General features: G+C 44.0%; 1 protein-coding gene across 1 annotated transcript in view; it reads left to right on the top strand.

Moving 5' to 3' along the window:
• Positions 1–20,286, top strand: part of LOC147889916 (proteinaceous RNase P 1, chloroplastic/mitochondrial-like) — a 50,802-nt gene extending 30,516 nt beyond the window's left edge. Inside the window, exons 3-6 of the mRNA XM_087390435.1 lie at positions 12,696–12,877; positions 12,987–13,107; positions 19,476–19,544; positions 19,628–20,286. Of these exons, the coding sequence (XP_087246561.1) occupies positions 12,696–12,877; positions 12,987–13,107; positions 19,476–19,544; positions 19,628–20,017 (762 nt within the window). The 3' untranslated portion in view covers positions 20,018–20,286. The remainder of the gene's footprint in view (positions 1–12,695; positions 12,878–12,986; positions 13,108–19,475; positions 19,545–19,627) is intronic.
• The last annotated feature ends 204 nt before the right edge of the window (positions 20,287–20,490 follow it).

The raw sequence follows: 20,490 nt of genomic DNA, 5'->3' as shown, positions 1-20,490 counted from the left end.
TATGGATAAAACTCAGCACTCTCTTGGGGTATTCTATCGTTACTTCCTTTCGATAGAACCACGGTGTACCAAATACAACATCATGCTGCTTGAGAGGAGAGATTAAGAAGTCCTCCTGATCTACATAGCTCTGCACATTGACACGAAGCTTTCCAATCAAAGGAGTAACTTGCATTGGATTCCCTTGGATCATTTGATCAACATCAAGAGCTCTGCCTAGCTCTTCAGTTTTTATCCCTAATCTCAGGGCTAAATCTTGAGATATGAAATTGTCTGTAGACCCTGGATCAAATAGGATTAATGCTTGCTGATCTCTTATCTTTCCCCATGATAGCAAAAGCTCTTTTTCCTTTGGGTCTAAGGTACTACCCAAAACATCTAGGACTGCTCCCACCATTGGTCTCGGTGGTACTTGTGGCTTTTTCTGCTCCTTAGAATTCGAAGGCTTCTCAGGGCACTGGGCAGCCATATGCCCCTCTTTCCCACATCGAAAGCATTTCCCATCTCTGCGAAATTCAGCTATCTATTCAGGAGTGAATGGGGATTTGCCTTTGTATGACTTTGAAAGCTGAGTACCCCTCGGCTTCTGAGGCCGAAACCCTTTCTTGGGATTCCGATTTTGAAAAATCAGATTTCTTCCTTTCAGCACCTCCTGCATGCAAGGATAGCACTGTGGATGGATCTTGTAACGGCACGAGACTAGCTACGGAAGCTGAATGCATAATGTCTTGAATGTTCTTTGCCCCCAAAGTATTCACCACTGCCTGATTTTTTGGGTTGAGACCTGCTCTGTACTTTCTCATTTGGGTTCTTTTGGAGATTTGTTTGAAAGGTGCAACCTGCAAATAAGCATCCTAAAACTTTTGGTTGTACACATCCACTGTATCTCTTGCATCCATATGCAAACTGTCCCATCTTGAAGAACATGATCTCTAAACTGTTTAGGCATGAACTGCTGATAGAAGGCTTTCTTGAAGCCCTTCCACCTCTTTGGGGCTGACCCATCTGTGGTCTGTGCACTCCACCATGCACTAGTTGTCGTTGTCAAGTACAAACTGGCCATTCTCAACTTGGAGGATTCTGAAAACTTTTCTGTACCGAATGCAGCATCAAACTGTCTAAAACTTTTGGTTGTACACATCCACTGTATCTCCTGCATCCATATGCAAACTGTCCCATCTTGAAGAACATGATCTCTAGAGTGTTTAGGCATGAATTGCTGATAGAAGGCTTTCTTGAAGCCCTTCCACCTCTTTGGGGCTGACCCATCTGTGGTCTGTGCACTCCACCATGCACTAGCTGTCGCTGTCAAGTGCAAACTGACCATTCTCAACTTGGAGGATTTTGAAAACTTTTTTGTACCGAATGCAGCATCAAACTGTCTAATGAACTGCAATGCTTTGTCTGTATGACCATATTGTCCATTATAGGTCATAAACTTGATAGATTTACCTCCATCTTTGAATTCCTTGGTCTCTCTGGAAGACTTGCTCTTCTTAGACTTCTTGTGTTTCCTTATTTTCCTAAATGGTTTATCTGAAAAAGAAGAAGATACAGAAGTTGAGCTCGAGGTAGACAGTGAAGGACTTGGAGATCGGTGGTGATGCCTTGATCTCTTCCTCGTATGAGACTGTCCCCTAAGAGATCTCTCTCTCTCGGGCTGTACACGAGAGTGTGCCCTTGGCATTGGCACATCATACGCTGCATTAGGCATAGTTTTTGCTTGAAACAAATGCTGAGCTCTTGGATCCCTTCTGAGATTTTCCATCTCCTGCATACGAGTGTGTACCATCTACTCAAATTCTTGCTGAGTTTGCTGCACACTTCTCTATCTTGGATGTGTATCCCTATCTTGTGAATCCCACTGGATAGGTGATTGAGCCATCTACAAGTTTCTCACACACACTGTGTGCGCAACTAATGCACGCAATCTTTGCTTTTCAAAGAGAAAAATTACCTCAACAAGAGGTGTCTTGCATTCACAATCTATGCCAGTACTGGGCTGTCAACTCAAGGCATATACCCACAAAGTTGCCAAAACATCAACAACTATATTGCCCTTTTTTTGGCTGCTGCAAAAAGCACTGAGTATGCATCTGATTCCCTTTTTCTGAGCACAAAGGCATGCATTCCTTTACTTGTGCAAATCTCTGATTTCTGCTTTTTCTGACAGTAAATACTCTCAGATAGGTGAAAACTGCTAGCAGAAACACTCTCTGCAACTGTTCTTTTTTTTTTTTGGGGGACAGTAACCAGATGGGTAACTGTTGGTTACTCTAACCAGACTGACTGGTTCCGGTTTGGTTAGTCTGCAACTAGACTAACTGGACTGGTCAAAGTCTGGTTACAGTGACCAGACTGGTCTGGTTGGGTCATCTAACTGGACCTCTAACCAGTCCACTAACCAAAGTTAGGTTAGCTTAACCTCAAGTCTGCCACCTCAGCTGTTTAGTTGGCACTCCAGGTCAGCTGCCACATGTCCTGCCACATCATCCACTGAGCTGTCTGCCAGCATGGACCGCCATGTCATCCACACGTGTGCCACGTCAGCACTTGCACATGCATGCCACTTGGCTGCCACGTCAGCTCGCATGTGTGGTCGCCACGAGTTTGTTGACCTGTCAAGACTACCCTTGCCATGTGTGTGCCACGTCAGCAGAGATGACATGAGCTCTCCACGTCAGCATCGACGCAGAGCCCCTGCAAACTTTCAGCACCATGACGTCGTGCGTGAAGAACAGGCGTCGTCGTGACGAATCCTGTCAGCGCTCAACTTAACCGGCCCATCTATTCTCCGTCAGTTCATGCTTGGACGAGTTCCAGCTGCAGGTTTGGCATCACGACGCGCTGTGCAGTAGAAGCTTTATGGAGCCTGCATTGTCTGTCGATACCGTTAGTCAAAGATTACACTCGGAGCCCGTGCGCTCCCTCAAAGCTTGTGCCTACATGAACCTTCTCCATAGCTTCACCTGTACACCCCCGTCAGGCCAGCTATTACCCACGCATACCCACGCAAGAATCAGGAGCGCTTTCACAATTGCCTTGATCAACGTCTCGTCAAGACTCAGGGCCTCCATTAGCTCTTGCGTATTACAATCCCATGTGCACGGGTAGTTCATAGGCAGAATAACGCCCTGTCCATTGCGCACAACAAACTCTCTCCTTCCTTGCACATCCTTGCCTAAGCTATTGCTTGGATCGTCAAAGGCTTGAGAAAGCCTTCAATCCTGCTCTGATACCAATGTAAAACCTCTCGCTCTTGAAAGACATCAATTACACTTGGAAAAAGCTCTCCCTCACTCCCTCTTTCTACAGATGCACTAGGGCCCATGACAATTGTCGGGCTGGATGCCCCCAAAGGTTTTTATTCATGATAGAGAATTAGAGTACATGAGTTCAGCATGGAAGCTAAGCATACAAATTCAAAACGTGAATTTCAATTACATGAGCTCTCAGGCTCTCCTTCTTGGCAACAAGCCACTTGTCAATTCTACATTACTTTCCTAATTACATGCCACTAAGGGCAACTCTGGAGTCTTTGAAGCACTTGGCCACGCGAACCGCCTCCTAGACTCTTGGTAGGCTCCATTGCGCTTAGGAAAATAACTCTTCCTAGTACATGCAACAATTAATTAAAGCGCACCACCATGGCACCCACTAATTGTTAGCGCTTTGCATGCAAATAATACACAGTGGACTAATTCTAGTCACGGTGGGCGTCCCCAATGTTGGATAGTTTGACCTCACCGAACAACATTGGAAATTCTAGTGATGGTCTTCTCTCTTTGGTAGGTGATTTAGTTGGGTCTAGCTCGGTAAATCAAAACAAAAAAGTTAGAAGAAACATATATAGAGAAAGGTATAACTTTTTAGCTAGGTCAAACATGAATAATCTTCATGATTTTGGGGAAGGTAACATTAATTGGTCTAACTTTAAGGCTTTATTAGTTAGCACTCATTATACGAATAATAACATAAGAATTCTTAATAAACTAAGACGTCTTAGAAACAAGCATCTTAAGTCTTCTATTTCTATTAGTCCTATTCATGCCACGCAAGTAATTTATGTTGTCTATAACATACATAGTAGTAATATGCTTTATGTAGGACAAACCTATAGGACAGCTTTTATTCGTTTTCAAGAACATGTTAGGGAAGCTAGAAAAGTTCATAGGAAGAATTCCTTAATTGAGAATTCAAAACCCTTATATGCAGCAATGGCAAAGTTTGGTTTTGAATCTTTTCGTTGCTTTCCCATTGAGCATATAGAGGGCCATTTTAATAATGCCAAGGACTTTTACAAGGCTGCTCGTCCTCGTGAATTGTTTTGGATGAGAACTTTACACACTTTCTTCCCAAGAGGTTTTAATTTGGAAGGAAAATCAACTCTTCGTAAAAATAAAATAACCTTTAAAAAGAACCCTTTGATGTGGAGAGCTCATATCAAGCCCTTTAACATTCATCATTACCAACATAGTCATACACCTAACATCGTATGGAAACCTAAAGTTATTTTACGAGGTTGTCCTAGCTCTCCTGCAATCTCACATGTAGTTCGTGAGTTGCCTCCCTCACTTCCTCTTCCTCCATTTCCTCCTCCTTTAGTTCCTTTAACTTCCTCAGTTCCAAGAGTTTTTGCTTCTCGAGACTATAAAAGAAGACTACTCTACCTAGATAGATTAATGTCACTGGGTCTTTTTTCAATAAAAGTTTTTGAAAAATATAATGTCAAAGTTCTTTTTAAACTTCAGTACACCTTGGAAAACTTCTCTTTTGAGGATTTGAATCTAAATAAGCTCCATTATATACAACTTAACACTTCGTTGGATCGCTTGTTAAAAGTAAAAGCTTCCTTTCAAAGAAAAGAAGTCTATCTAAATAAGGAACTCTTGATTTGTATTTTTACTTCTCCCTCACTTGACAAGATAGGCTTAAACTCCATTTTGAAGTCTCTTGAAGTAATGGATTCTCTCCCTCATTTTGTGAGAAGAATTTGGAAGCATCCAGTAGTAGCTTGGAAGTATGTAAAAACTTTAGGACAAAAGGCTTTCAACTATGGAGAGATAGGTAAAAGGCTTTCAGAGCATTCAAAATCTTCTATCCTTAAAGAACCTTGTTGTTGTAAAAGTAAGAGATTCCAAAGCTTTATTGATGCTGATTTAGGACATGTAGTCACAACTGATACCTCAATTTTGCTTTCTAGTAACCTAAGAGACGTTTTCATGAAAGGCACGAAATTTCGATTGTACTCTTTTAAAGAGTCTTGTCTTTTAAAAGCTATCGATAAGGGAATCTCAAAGTTTGTTTTGCAATTAGAAGAATGTTTAGGAGTTAAAAATATCTTATCAGAATGGAAAGGGAAGATTTTGAAGAAAGTTGCTTTGAAACTAGAAGAAGTCCCTTCGGTTATTTGCTCAAAGAAAAGTAACCATCTTTCTAAAGAAGATGAAACTCTTCTTCGAAAATTCCATAGGAATTTTGTCATTTCTTATGTGGACAAATGTTCCAATAACTTTGTTTTTATTTGCAAAAAGTTTTACTTAGAATGTCTTTTGAGAGAAGTGAACTCGTCCGCCAAAACTTACGCCCCTGCCTTAGTTTCTCAAAAGGATTTGATCTCAAAACATCAGAGTTTTTGCAAGTCTTCTGGGTTTGTTTGCAATCCAAGCATACCTTTTCTTTGTGCTGCTTGACTTCGGTCAAGAAGAGTATTCTCTATGCTATGTGTGCACATGTGTTTAGTGGGGACGCCCACAGTGACTAGGAATAGTCTAAAGTTTACTTTGCATGCAAAAGCGCTAACGATTAATGGGTACCATGGCTATGCACATTTAATTAATTGTTGCAAGTACCAAGGGGGGTTGAAAACCCAAGTGCTATGGAGCTTATAAGGCAAGCAACCAAGATGATCAAGTGCTACGATGGCTCTAGAGTTTGAGGCTGTAACTAAGTTTTAGTCTAGGATTATGACATGTGGCATGTTGCCAAGAAATTGAGCTGAGAGCTCTTTGTAAATCTACTCAGGTAAGATTTTTGAGGAGCAGCCTGTATGCTGAATTTTTGTACTCAGATTCTCTCAAGTAATAAAGACCTTTGGGGGGGTCCAGCCCGAATCTTGTCCTCGGCCCTAATGTGTGTAGAGTGAGAAGAGAGAGATAGAGAGAGATTGGGAGAGAAGCTGAGAGAGAGAGTGTTTTGATTAGCCAGATATAATCAATCACCAGCGTGCAGCAATCTTGAAGAAAATTAATCGAAGACGGTTGTAGGTAGAGTGGAGAAAGAGCCTGAAAATCTGGAAAGAGCCCAGGTTACTGATGGGATCATAGAGCTTCTAGATATGGGTTATTGCTCAGATGGAGAGTATTTGATCCATACCCACAAGGAGAGAGGCTCTCTATTAAAATGAAAGCAGCTGCTATTTTTAATGCAATATCCGAGATTGCAAATGTTAGAATCTCACTGTGCCCACCTGTGAGCCCCCGATTTGAGGGGACAAGGGGTAGTGAGAGGTAGTAGGGCCGGGGAGAGACCCAGGCAGGCATCAGAGGGCTGGTCGCAGCCTGCAACAGCAGGTATAAGGGGGCTCTAGGCCTCACATGGAGGCACCAGCAGCAGCACAGACTGGCCGCCCAGGGCACCCTTATATAGGGGCCTGTGGCTGGCCAAGTCGGCCCAACCAGGGCCACCGACCAGGGCCAACCCTGGTCGGTTTATGGGGCCCTATGGTCGGCCACCAGACAGGGTAACCAACCCTGCTGGTCGGTCATTTGAAGGGGCCTGGGCAGAGCCTATAAAAGGCCCACTTCTGCATTCAGCCCAGCATCCAGTGCATTACAGAAAGCCCTTCTCCAAGGCAGTGTTCAGCACTCAGATCTGGGACAGTTTTGTGAGAGAGAGTTCATCAGTTTTCTCCAGCACCCTGCTGTGATTTGTATTGCTCCCTTGGAGCCATTTTCTGCCCACCATCCGGTGGATGAATATACTCTCTCTCTCCGTCTATACTTGCTGTTATTTCTGAATGTGTGTTTGTTGCATCTGTGATCATCTATCTAAGTTGAGTGTGTAAGAGTTGGAGAGATCTTAGGTGGAGGATTGAGTGATTCATTCCCTCCTCATTTCTAACATGGTATCAGAGCCAGAGGCTCTCAACTCTTCTTCATCAAAGCACTCTCTGAAGGAAGGAGTCCCTTGTCAAAAAGGCGATTCCGTTTTCAGCTCAGGCTAGCACGGGAGGTCAGTACATCTTTTTGCTTCAGTTTTTCAGTTTGCTATTTACCGAGATGGATCAGCATTCAGAAGCCTCTACACCCACTGCTCGTCCTTCCTCCTTCAGTCATCTTCCTTCTTCATTCATTCCCAATTTTGGTGAAGCTGGAAAGCTCGATGGGACGAACTATCCAATCTGGAAAGTCAAGATCCGAAGCCATTTGTTGGCACGGAAGATGTGGAAGATAGTGATTGGGACCGAGGTGAAGCCGGAGGACATTGTGGACAAAAGAGGTGATGTTCTATTTGAAGCAGATGCGGATGAACTCAGTGAATGGGAGGAGAGGGATGCTCAAGCCTTAGCAATGCTAATCGGCACGACAGTAGATGCTGTGATCTCTCATATCCAGTTGGCAGAGACATCTCCAGAGGCGTGGGCCATACTGAAGGAGCTGTATGAAACCAACAATACAGCCCGTATCATTACTCTTCAGCATCAACTTTATAATCTTGATATGAACGAGGGTGATATTGTGCATGACCATCTGACAAAGGTGAAAGTCATGCGGGACCAGCTCGTAGCGGTTGGTCAGAAGGTGGACTCCAGTTAATTGGCGTTGCTCACACTCCACAAGTTGCCACGGAGTTTCAAAAGTTTTGTGACTACGGTCACTGCGGGTCAATGGACTAAGCCACTCACCTTTGAGGAGCTTGGCCCACTATTGCTTCAGGAGGAGGCTTGAGAGAAACTCTTTATGCAAACCGACGAAAAGGCATTAGTGGCCAAAGACAAGCCTGGAAAAGGCAAGTCAAAGGAATTCAAGAAGTCAGAGGACGCAGACCGAAAGAAGAAAATGAAGTGCTTTTACTGTGAAAAGCTTGGCCACTCCGCCAAAGAATGCCGAAAGAAGAAGGCGGATCAGAAGCGGAAGAGAGAAGCCGGGATCGAAGAAGAGCCTAAGAATGATTCTGCCAATGTGACGACAGGACAGTTGTTTTTAATCAGTGGACATTGTTCAGCGTATGCAGTCAGTGAAGGAAAAGAGGGTTGGTGTGTTGATAGCGGAGCTTCAAAGCATATGTCTAACAGAAAGACTTGGTTCAAAACCATGGAAAGTACACACCCGGATTCCAAAGTTTCTGTCGGGGATAGCCAGACATGTCGTGTGAGGGCATTGGTAGCATTCCTTTCATTACGACTGCGGGAGAGGAGAAGGATATCTCTGGAGTACTTTATGTACCCATCCTTTGCAAAAACTTAATGTCTGTAAGTCAGATGGACAAGAAAAACATGTCAGTTCTCTTTGAGGACGGCAAGGTCACCGTGACTTCCAAAGCAAATGGATTGGTGGCCCAAGGAGTCGAAGAAAACAAACTGTACCGCCTCAGTGCAATGTTGGTTCATGGAGACAACGTAAAGTCCAAACTTTGGCATGAGCGCTTTGGTCATGTCAGCTATGGAACCTTGGCTGAAATGTCAAAGTCGAAGATGGTGGATGGACTTCCATCCATTACAGGCAATGATGGTGTATGTAGGGCTTGTCTAGAAGGCAAGCAACACAGGGACAAGTTCCCACAAGAGGCCTCGTTTCGGGCCAGCAAACCACTTGAGTTGGTTCATGCCGATATTCGTGGCCCCAGCATCGTGGGCAGGATCCAGGTACTCACTTCTCTTTGTGGATGATTTCAGTAGAATGACCTGGGTGTATTGCTTGGCTAAAAAGTCACAGGCTTTCGAGAAATTCAAGGACTAGAAGTCCAGAGTTGAAAACCAGAGTTGAAAAGGAGACAGGGGAGAATATCAAGATGTTCCGTACAGACAGGGGGGGAGAATTCACCTTCGATGAGTTCAACACATTTTATCGTAAGCATGGGATCAAGCGACAACTCACCATAGCACGTACATCTCAGCATAACGGGGTAGCCAAGAGGAAGCACAGAACCACCATGGAGACAGGGCTTGCTATGATATGAGGGAGGAACCTCTCTAAAGCCTATTGGAGTGAAGTTGTCAATACAGCAGTACACATCCTCAATAGGACCAAGACGAAGGCCGTCAAGGACAAGACTCCATATGAGGCATTTTATGGTAAGAAGCCCTCTATCACTCATCTTCGCATTTTTGATTCTAACGCATGGGTGCATGTGCACAAGGAAGAGAGGACCAAGCTTGATTCTCGGAGCAGAAAATGTATCTTTGTTAGGTATAGCGAAGAATCCAAGGCATATCGACTCTTTGACCCAGTAAAGGAGCAGATCCTTATCAGCCGGGATGTCATCTTCGAGGAAAAGGAATCTAAACCCCAGGAGGAGCCTTAGGTTGAGGAGGAGGAGATTGTTCAATCCTCGAACCCACCCCGCCCCAGGTTGACCAGCCAAGAGGTGGCGAAATTAGAAGCTGATATTCCACAAGGTACTGAGGAAGAGCAGGATGTTCCGGGCAGTTCCAGTCCCTCCTCCCACTGAGAAGCAGAAGAGGTTGCCCCAATTGTACCTAAGAACATTATAAGACTCTTGGGTCACCGATATACCTGAGAGTAGCAGTTCCGGATTGCGTCGGTCCCAACGTCTTAAGGAGACCCCATCTGTGAACTTTGCGTTGGTGGTTCAACTTGAAGAGCCAAGGTCCTTCGAGGAGGCGAAGGACAATCCAGAATGGCAGGCTGCCATGCAAGTAGAGATGGATGCCATCCTGAAGAACAATACCTGGGACTTAGTGGCCAGGCCCCCGCGACGGAAAGTCATCGGCACTAAGTGGGCACACAAAATTAAATTCAAATCGGACGGCAGCTTAGATAAGTACAAAGCAAGATTAGTGGTCAAAGGTTTTGCTCAGACTGAAGGCATGGATTTTGATGAAACTTTTGCTCCCACAGCTCGCATGGTTACTATTCAGACAGTGATTGCCCTTGCTACCCAATTTCATTGGCCTATTTTTCAAATGGACGTGAAGTTTGCATTCCTTAATGGAACCTTGGAGGAGGAGGTGTACGTAGAGCAGCCACAGGGCTTTCAAGATCTAGGGTCCCCATTAAAGATCTGCAGGTTGAAGAAGGCGTTATACGGGTTGATACAGGCCCCCAGAGCTTGGTACCAAAGGATAGATGTATTCTTTCAGAAGATAGGGCTAAGTCGGAGCCCTTCTGAGGCAAACCTCTACTTGTTCATTGAGAAGGGGTTGCGATTGGTACTCATCCTCTATGTTGATGATCTTATCTTGACAGGTGTCCATGTCAAGAAGATTTCCCAGGCGAAGGAGCTGCTCACGACTGAGTTTGAGATGACTGACCTTGGGTTATTACACTACTTCCTAGGGGTAGAAGTGAAGCAGGCCAAAGACTGGATCTTCATTTCACAAGAGAAATATTGCAGAGAACTTCTTAAGAGATTTCAGATGGAGGATTGCAGGATAGCAGTAACTCCCATGGAGGTTAGATTCAAGCTAAGTGTTCACGACACATCTCCGCCGGTCGATACTCCTTTGTACGGACGATTGGTAGGAAGCTTGCTTTACCTTCCCAATACTCGACTTGATATTTGTTATGCAGTTGGGCTATTATGCCAATTCTCTGCTTCTCCCAGGAAGAGTCATTGGGATGCAGGTTTACGGGTGCTGAGGTATCTAAGGGTACTTGCACCTACGGGATCACCTACACCAAAGGCATCGAACTAGGCGGGTTCTGTGATAGTGATTGGGCGGGTGATGCTGACACCAGAAGATCAACAACAGGGTATTGCTTCTTACTTGCATCTAGTGCCATCTCTTGGCTGAGTAAGAAGCAACCCATAGTGGCCCTTTCATCTACCGAGGCAGAGTACAGAGCCGCATGTACAGCAGCTTGTGAGACACTGTGGTTGAGGTGGATTTTGGAGGACATGGACGTGAGTCAGGACATCGCAACAGGGCTGATGTGCGACAATCAGAGTTGCATAGCCATTGCCAAGAATCCAGTGTTCCATGCGCAGACCAAGCACATCGAAGTTCATTACCACTTTGTTCGAGAGCTCATCATCGACGACATGATCGAGCTCATGTACTGCTCGACCGCCGACAACTTGTCCGACTTCTTCACGAATGCACTCCCTTGAGAACAGATGGAGCACCTCATGAGATGTATGGGGATTGGCCCACAGTTGTGACATTGAGGGGGGGTGTTAGAATCTCACTGTGCCCACCTGTGAGCCCCCGATTTGAGGGGACAAGGGGCAGTGAGAGGTAGTAGGGCCGGGGAGAGACCTAGGTAGGCATCAGAGGGCTGGTCGCAGCCTGCAACAGCAGGTATAAGGGGGCTCTAGGCTTCACATGGAGGCACCAGCAGCAGCACAGACTGGCCGCCCAGGGCACCCTTATATAGGGGCGTGTGGCTGGCCAAGTCGGCCCAACCAGGGCCACCGACCAGGGCCAACCCTGGTCGGTTTATGGGGCCCTATGGTCGGCCACCAGACAGGGTAACCGACCCTGCTGGTCGGTCATTTGAAGGGGCCTGGGCAGAGCCTATAAAAGGCCCACTTCTGCATTCAGCCCAGCATCCAGTGCATTACAGAAAGCCCTTCTCCAAGGCAGTGTTCAGCACTCAGATCTGGGACAGTTTTGTGAGAGAGAGTTCATCAGTTTTCTCCAGCACCCTGCTGTGATTTGTATTGCTCCCTTGGAGCCATTTTCTGCCCACCATCCGGTGGATGAATATACTCTCTCTCTCCGGCTATACTTGCTGTTATTTCTGAGTGTGTGTTTGTTGCATCTGTGATCATCTATCTAAGTTGAGTGTGTAAGAGTTGGAGAGATCTTGGGTGGAGGATTGAGTGATTCATTCCCTCCTCATTTCTAACAGCAAATACAATCAAGACTTTTGTACAATAATTATAGGATGGTCCACGGAGATATCTCCATTGGAAATATAATTTGGGTGAAAGAAACCAGAAGAGCTCATCTCATCGACTGGGCCACTGCAGCCGAGGCGAAGAAGATTCAGGAAGGTGACCAAATAGCCAGCACACACCAATGTTTATGTCCATTCATACCCTTCGGAACAGATCTTGAAAGTTTGATGTATGTACTTATGTATATTGCTGTAAAAGGTCGTCTTCCGTGGCGCAAGCAGATTCTGGGTAATAACGGTTCTAGGACGCATAAATCAGTGAGGTTCTCTCTTCTTTGCTGCTTGTTGCAAGAATTATTTTTCTGATTTTGTGGACCATGGTCTGCCCTTGTATTTGAAATCTTTTCGAATGTAGGGTGGTTCAGTTTTATGGAAATGGATTCTTAATTTGGCTCTAGCCATGCAGGCTGGTATAACCACATGTAAGGAGCTTACATGCTGGTTCTAAGCTGACAATTGGATTTTAAAGTCTGTATGTACATGGGTTGCTAGTTGTGAGATTAATAGATGTGCACTAGCTTTGTTTTGCCAGTATAAACGGAATTAATTCCTGGATCCATGTGGTGGCTTAATGTCATGATGCTATGCTAATGGCAGTGATGTGTACAGGTCAGTGCATTGGTGCAGGCAATACGAGTAAAAAGTTCCAGTAATAGATTTCCATTGATAATTCTACACCGTCGGCGTACAACAGATGGACCAGCTTTATCAGCAAAAGCTCAACCATTGATAAAAAGTTGGATGCAGGCAAATGCGTTATATGCAACACCACCTGGCTCCAATGATGACTGGTATGGATTTGTCTTTGCAAATGGTGGTGTGTTCTGATGAATTTGTGCTACTGAATTCATGCCATTTTTGATGTACCTTTTTAATAATGGAAAGACGTGGTGTGTTCAGGTATTGGTTATATGCTGCTGTAAAATGCAAGTGTCTGCTCGTGACAAATGATGAGATGCGTGATCATATTTTTGAACTTTTAGGGAACGACTTTTTCCCAAAGTGGAAAGAAAGACATCAGGTATGCATATATCTCATATCTAGGTGAAGGCTGTTTTCTAAACGCACCCGAGATAGACCTGACACACTTGTGCAGAAGACTAACTTTGTTTGGTTCTCTTGTGACTGAATTTACTTGCATATATGCTCAATTGATTGCGTACGTGGCACATTGTGTCCTTTGAAGTCTGCCACTGTCCTGGGCATTTAAGCTCTAAGTGCACAACTTCTACTGTCATCTCTTAGTCCCTTGAGATTCCACCTTATTTGATTCCATTGGGTGCAGCTCCTCTGTCACCTTTCACTTTGGCATTACATGCCAGTAAGGGAAATTTAGTTATTGCTAATTTAGCTCTGGTATATGGGGAAACTAAACCCAGTGTTGGTATCTGTGTTGGTAAGTTTTTGTACATGGTTTCACCTATATATCTATTCTGTCTTGGCTGTATATGTGAGTTCTCTTTAGTTGTCCTCTTTACATTCAAGTAAGCACATGTATTTGAGTTTAGTGTCTTCTGTGTAGGAGAGTTGGCCTTTAGCAATCAACCTCCCTCTATTTTTCTACAGAATATTACATACAACAGAAAATAAAAGAGTGGAACTATATCATAGAGAAAGAGATGAACTTTGGAAGACAATTTTTACCGGAATTGATAACAAGGCAAGGATCAAATTACAAGTGGGACCATCACCATGTGAAATCACGTCTTGTAGATAACTAGAGTGACCTCCAGACACATTAAAACACTAACATACATGTGTCTTTGACTATTTTTTGCAACGAACCTACATCACTAATTCTTCAACCTAGTGAAGCATGTGAGAGTAGACTTGCATGCTAAACAGTGAGCTCGCTAAGCAGCAAGGTGTTGGTTGTTTTGTAAATGCATCACAGAATGATGATGGAGAGGGCTAACGTTTGAGAATAATCAATACTTCCCCTCATACTTGAGTCTTTCTCACAAGGGCAACCACATGTCATGGTGTGCCACGAATGCAAGGATGGAACTCTGGGACTCATGCTGTAAACTCTGGGACTCATGCTGTTAAGGTGAGCACTTCTGACATGCAAATATTTATAGCTCATTGCTTTGCAACTCATTGTGAACGAGTACATATAGGGAAAGAGATCCTTGAGCAAACAAATTGGGACCTTGACAATTAATACAAAGCCCTGGCATTCAGCTCCTATGACTAGCAAGGCATGCTGATAAGAACTTTGGACAAATTTGGCACTTATATCTTCAATACATTATAGTTCACTCAATTCTGTTTTTCAACAGTTTGTCCACCAACTTATGGAAGTCAAGATCCATGGAATTGATATCACAAAGGCTTGACATAAGTGCACAAAATGGATTACGGTCCGAAAAGTTGCTTTGGCATTCCATTTCAAGCTCTGGTGGTTGCTTGATGACCTTGTGTGGTGCTTCTTGATACTGAGTGATTGGCACCAGCAAAAATTTGCTACAATTTCTACTTTTGAATTTGATCCACATAAGGCTGATCCATTTGTGGTGCTTGTGAACTTCTGTACTAGAACTGGCCAGCCCAAATAAGTCCCAAAGATGAGTTGAATGGCGAGGTGCATGAACTCTTTTCACCTAATTGGGTACACTTACAGAAGAAGGGTTTAAATGCTGAGTGCAGGACATTCTAAACCCATGGCTGGGAGTTGAGCCCACTAGCTCTTCCTCATGTGGTTCATGTTGATCTAATGCAAGTTTTGTTGGAATCGGAGTCCTAGTGTGTGTGGTCCTAGTGTGCGTGGTCCTAGAGTCCTAGGAGTGTCCTATAGTTGTGTGAGTGTGAATAGTCTTGAGTGTCCGGAGTGTCCTATAGTTGTGTGAGTGTGAAGAGTCTTGAGGCCACTTGTGCCACCTCATGTGGTAGATGTGATTCCTCACCTAGATTATAGGATCTAGATTCTCTTGTGTGTGACCTCATCTATGAGGTGTCTGTGTGGGAAGATAAGGCTTGCCCAGCCTATAAAAGAGGCTATGTACTTGGTGTGAAGATATCTATCAATCCACATCAGTTCATGCCTCAGCTTGTCTCCAATCATGTCTCTCACCTTCTTCCCATTTTCAACAGTTGGTATCAGAGCCAGGTTGAAGCTCCTGCCTGATGGCATTCCTCTTGCCCGCTATCTCCTCCGCTGCGCCACTCTTCTGCTGTGCCACTCTTCTGCTGCGCCATCCTGCGGATCTTCTACCCGCTCCTCTGCTCGTCATCTGCTCACACAACAGGCCTGATTCGTTGCTCTACGCTGCACCTCTCTGCCCACGCTGCTGCTCCTGCAACAGTCACCATTCAACCCTACACCCCGAGCCTTAGCAAGGAAGGTCTGTGCGGAGCTGCAGCACCCACCATCAGAGCACATAGGCGCCCGCATGACAGGCGCTGCATCTTGAGTTACTACCGTAACTCGCCATCTCTGGTTGAGCGCAACAACTCGTCACCTGCCCGACATATCCTTTGAAGTTGCATCGCTTATCTGCAGCTGTTCATTGCGTATCTCTTGGGCTGATGTCCTGAGAACAGGTCGCGAGGTAGGCAAAGGTTTTCTACGTGGCTGCTCTGCGTTTGCATTCTTCCCACACTTTCCTCTGCAAACTACCGAGTTCGTAATTACCTAATTTGCAAGCTGGAGTCTAGATTCTGATCTTCTTCGTTCGCCTCTCCACATGAGCTCCTACCCAAGCCTCATTATTGACTGCTCTTTAGCCTCAGCATCAGTGTACAAGAGCCCGTATCAGCCCGGACCTATGCCTCTCCATTGACCAGCAAACAGTCGGTCTGAGATATTATGCAAACAGTCCGTCTGAGATATTCTGCGTTTTTGAAGATTTTTGCCTCATTTTGGGTGAATTTGTTGGGGCTTTTATGATCTGAAGCTCCCCTAGTGTTGCAAGAACACTATGCTCTAGGAAATTTTGAAAAGCCCCAATTTTCTGCAAACCCTAATTTTTGCAGCAACCCTAACCCAAAAATTTAGGGCTTTTCTGTCCTCTGTCTTCCTTTGGCATAATTGAAGCTTCTACCATGTAAAATTTGGGCCTTTCTTGAAATTTGAGTAAACATTGTAAGGGATTTAGACACTGGCTGTAATAACAGCTAAGACCTTCCCACCAATGGATAGCATAAAAAACTCCTCGTTCATCGAGGAATTCTCAGGGAGCAATTTCCCAACTTGGCAGACAAAACTCCGGCTTCTTCTTATGCGATAAGGCATATGGAATATCACCAATGGCAAGGAGCCAAAACCCCAAGGTGATGATGCTAGAACCAGTTGGTGGGAGAACCAAAATGATAAAGCAATGGCTATCATTGGTCTAGCTTTAGCTGACAACCTTATTCACCATGTGGATTTTGATAAGACAGCAAACGACGTTTGGGAAAAGTTAGAGAATTTGTTTGGAAATAAGATCAATAATTCCAAAGTATTTCTCAAACAAAAACTCTTCAAGCTCAAGATGAAGGAAACTGAAACCCTCAATGAACACTTGAGCAATCTTGGGTCAATTCTCCAACAATTATTTGCCATCCGAGCCATTGTTGAAGATGATGATCAAGTTGCTGTACTTCTCTCCAGTATTGAAGACATTTCCAAGTACAATGAGATCCTTACTGTCCTAAGAGTTAGCCGCAATATGAGCTTTAAGGATATGGTAGCTCATCTCATTGATGAGGACCGTAGGCTTACAAAGAAAGCAGAATCTTTCTTCGAATCTGGCAAAGCATTCTTTCTCAAGAATAAGCCCAAGAAGAACGGAAAACCTCTTAAATGTAATTACTGTTAGAAACTTGGCCATTCAGAGGATCGTTGCTTCAAGAAAATGGCAAAGGTACAAGCCAAAGAACATGCCAATTTGGTTGCGGAGCAGAGCGAGGACGAAGACGATGAAGCTACACCTTCTGGACCTGAGGAACAAGCCTGCACTGCTGCTATTTCTGGTCTATCCCTCCATGAGGTGATAGATGAAGAGTGGGCTTTCTAGAGTCATGTGTTACTCTGCCTTGGGTAGTCCCCCTAAAATGATGTAATAATTTGCCTTTTTGTGTGCCTTGTAGCCTATAAAAGGCTCCACTTATTTCCATGTACCCAGTTAGGAGACAGGGGGGGTTGTTATGTCTTTCCTTTATCAGGCCTGCCCGAGTTCCAAGATGTTGGTGTACTCCCTAGACCTATGAGTTGGTCATGCATCCATGCTTAGATTTGAGTCTCTGATCACGTTGACACCTAAGCCATGAGAGTGCTTGGTTCAACCTCTGAATTATACTCAGCTGTTAGCCTCTGAGATTGCTTGGGATGCACAGTCTGGATGATGTCATAGTTTCTCACCCTAGCTCCGAAGGGGGGTTTGTTGGAATCGGAGTCCTAGTGTGGTCATAGAGTCCTAGGAGTGTCCTATAGTTGTGTGAGTGTGAAGAGTCTTGAGTGTCCGGAGTGTCCTATAGTTGTGTGAGTGTGAAGAGTCTTGAGTGTCCTATAGTTGTGTGAGTGTGAAGAGTCTTGAGGCCACTTGTGCCACCTCATGTGGTAGATGTGATTCCTCACCTAGATTATAGGATCTAGATTCTCGTGTGTGACCTCATCTATGAGGTGTCTGTGTGGGAAGATAAGGCTTGCCCAGCTTATAAAAGAGGCTATGTACTTGGTGTGAAGATATCTATCAATCCACATCAGTTCATGCCTCAACTCGTCTCCAATCATGTGTCTCTCACCTTCTCCCCATTTTCAACAAGTTTTGCAGGTTATCTATGCTTGGAGCCTATCTCACTCAAGAACAATGCAAGCTTATGGTTAATGTTAGGTGTGAACCAAGTCTTTTGGGTTGCACACACCCATTGCCATGTGCGATGGTGAAGGTAAATGCATGCCTACCTCTGCCAGATGGTCTAATTGTCTTACTAATTAGGTATGCCTAGATCTCATCCATTTAAGCATAGGTCTCAACCTCAGGTATTGTTAGTGTACCCTTGATTAGAGCCATGTCAGATCCTTTTAGATTGCATATTTGAAAATTGTTTTTTAGAATAAATTTGATACTATTACAGGCTGTATATTGTCATCTTCTTATTTGAATCAAGAAACACTCATTTGAGCTAGGAAAACATGCCATCTTAAAGTCCTTGATTCCTAATCTCCATCCAAAATTCCCTTTGGACACATAAGGATATCTTTGTTCAGCATTGTGCTTGGAACATGGTTGGAGTTACATCAACTAAAGTGCAAGCTAGGATATGCAAATCTTATGAGCATTCCACATATTGATTTTTCTATTACTATTTAATCCTCACTTCAATATATTGGCAAAAAATTTGCAGTGGTACAAGGCATCGGGAGACTGATCGATCCAATATTTGATCCTCCCAAGTCCTTCAATCCCCATGACCAGCTGTAGGACTGTATTTTACAAATGTGACAACTCAAGCTGTTCCATGAAACCTTTTGTACAGGCTTTCCCACCTCTTGGACCACGAACACCGTCATACCCATTTACAAGGCAAAAGATCCCAAGGACACAAACAACTACCAGACTAGAGGAGGCCAGACACTAGTTTGTGGACTTCTGGAAGGCCTTGAATTCAGTACCATGGCCTGGCCTCATTGCACGACACCTTTTTGCAGCTCAAGGTTTGGAGCTTATTTGCTGGCTCTCTGGCTCGCGGCCAGCTTGCTGGCCTGTAGGCCTGGGCTTTTCTCGTTGATTTTGCAGGTGAGAACTAATATAGGCTTGTCTTTTCTAAGCTTCTGTTGAACGTGACCTGGAATTCCAGTTGAACTGCTTGTTTTAGCAAGCTACATGATTGTTGAGGATCACAATGTACTTGGACGTACATTGAAGATAGCTGGGCCACGATCAAAAGTTTCGAACATCAGTATATTTGTTGGTAGTGGCATATATACTCTCTTGAATAATTTATGGCTCATTTGTGGACCTCCTCGCTTGTGGCTGGCTTGCTTGCCTGTAGGTGTAGTTTTGCTCTTTGATTTTGTAAGTTAGAGCTCATCTTGTACAGGCTTGTCTTCTAAAGCTTAGCAGGAGATTCCAGTTGAGCTGCTTGTCTTAGCCACTTAGATGGGTGGCTTATGTTTTCGAGAATCAATGTGTACATGAAGTTACATTGAAGATGATGGTTCCAGACTAAACGTTTTAGATGTCAATGCATGCGGTGATTCCCCACCGTGTTATTTACTCTGATGCTCTTCTGTTAGGCAATCATTTACTTGTTCATAGCTTTATAAACCTCTAAAGGATCTGTATATTTTCTCAATGTGAGTTTTGTTTGCGTTAATGATTTGCTGGGATTCTTTTGGTGCTTATGACTGGATTTTCCCAGAGCCCCTAAATCCAGAGGTGTACTGTTGAAATGTTTTCTCAGGTTCGGTTTACTGTCTCTGCTCAAGGTTTGGAGCTGCACATGCCCCCTCCTTATTCCATTGTCATTCAGGTACTGTTAAAGCAATTTGTAATTGGATTTCAGACTTCAGTAGCCGTTTTGAGATAATTGATCTTCTGCGGGTTGTTGCACAGGAATCTCAAAATGGTTCATGGCATATACCTCAAATTGGAGGTGATGATATCAGTAGTCCACGAGAATGGTTGTGCGTGACAAGGCCTCATCCTCTTAATCTGGTCCCTGCTTCTACTGCTGGCATTTGCTGTCAAAAGAAAGGTTTTACTGATAGCCATATATCTCCTCCTGATGAATTGACAACTGCATTGGAGGCAGAGTTTGTGAATAGCAAGCTTCTTACTGAGAAAAGGGAAAATTCTTTGGATGAACTTGGCTCTTTATCATCATTTCGAAAACGAACAGGGGCTCAGCTCCTATCAGAGTCCTCATTAACGGACTCAAACACAAATTTGAAATTGGAGACAGCAGAGAAACCTGTTGAAGCTGCGATCGATTTTCAAATTTAGCAATCTCCTTCTATTAGGAGCCTGAGTTCCAGAGATACAATGCTGTTTCTATAGACTTACTGAATCTATACACTTCACCGTCAATCATGTATAATTTAGACTCATGTCTTTTAGGTTCATTTCTTTGCTCCAACAAGAATGCAGATGCATTTTTCTGAGCCAAGCATGGTTAAAGATATAGGTTCTTGTCTAACTTCTGCTGCCAATCATTGAAAGGATTGTTTGGTTAGATAGGTTCAAAATTATCCTTGTGGGGCTGGTTTGTTTGGTTGAATGCCCTTTTGAAGTTTTAACACTGTTCACTCTCTTGAGAATATATAGAAGCTAGGGTATTGTTGAGTCATGTTTACTGATCACATGTGTGAGTTCTTGTAAAAGGAGTTCACACACCAGCCTTTCATCTTGAGCAAATCTTTGCATACGTTAAAGATCACTCAGAAAGCATGTATCCTTTTATTTTCAGGTAAATTTTT

The sequence above is a fragment of the Dipteris shenzhenensis genome, chromosome 19 (assembly GCF_047967505.1).
Source record: "Dipteris shenzhenensis isolate YYH24624 ecotype China chromosome 19, Dip_SZ_1.0, whole genome shotgun sequence".
Lineage (NCBI taxonomy): Eukaryota > Viridiplantae > Streptophyta > Polypodiopsida > Gleicheniales > Dipteridaceae > Dipteris > Dipteris shenzhenensis.
Note: the sequence above shows the minus strand (reverse complement) of the source record. Positions and strands in the feature narration are given on the sequence as shown.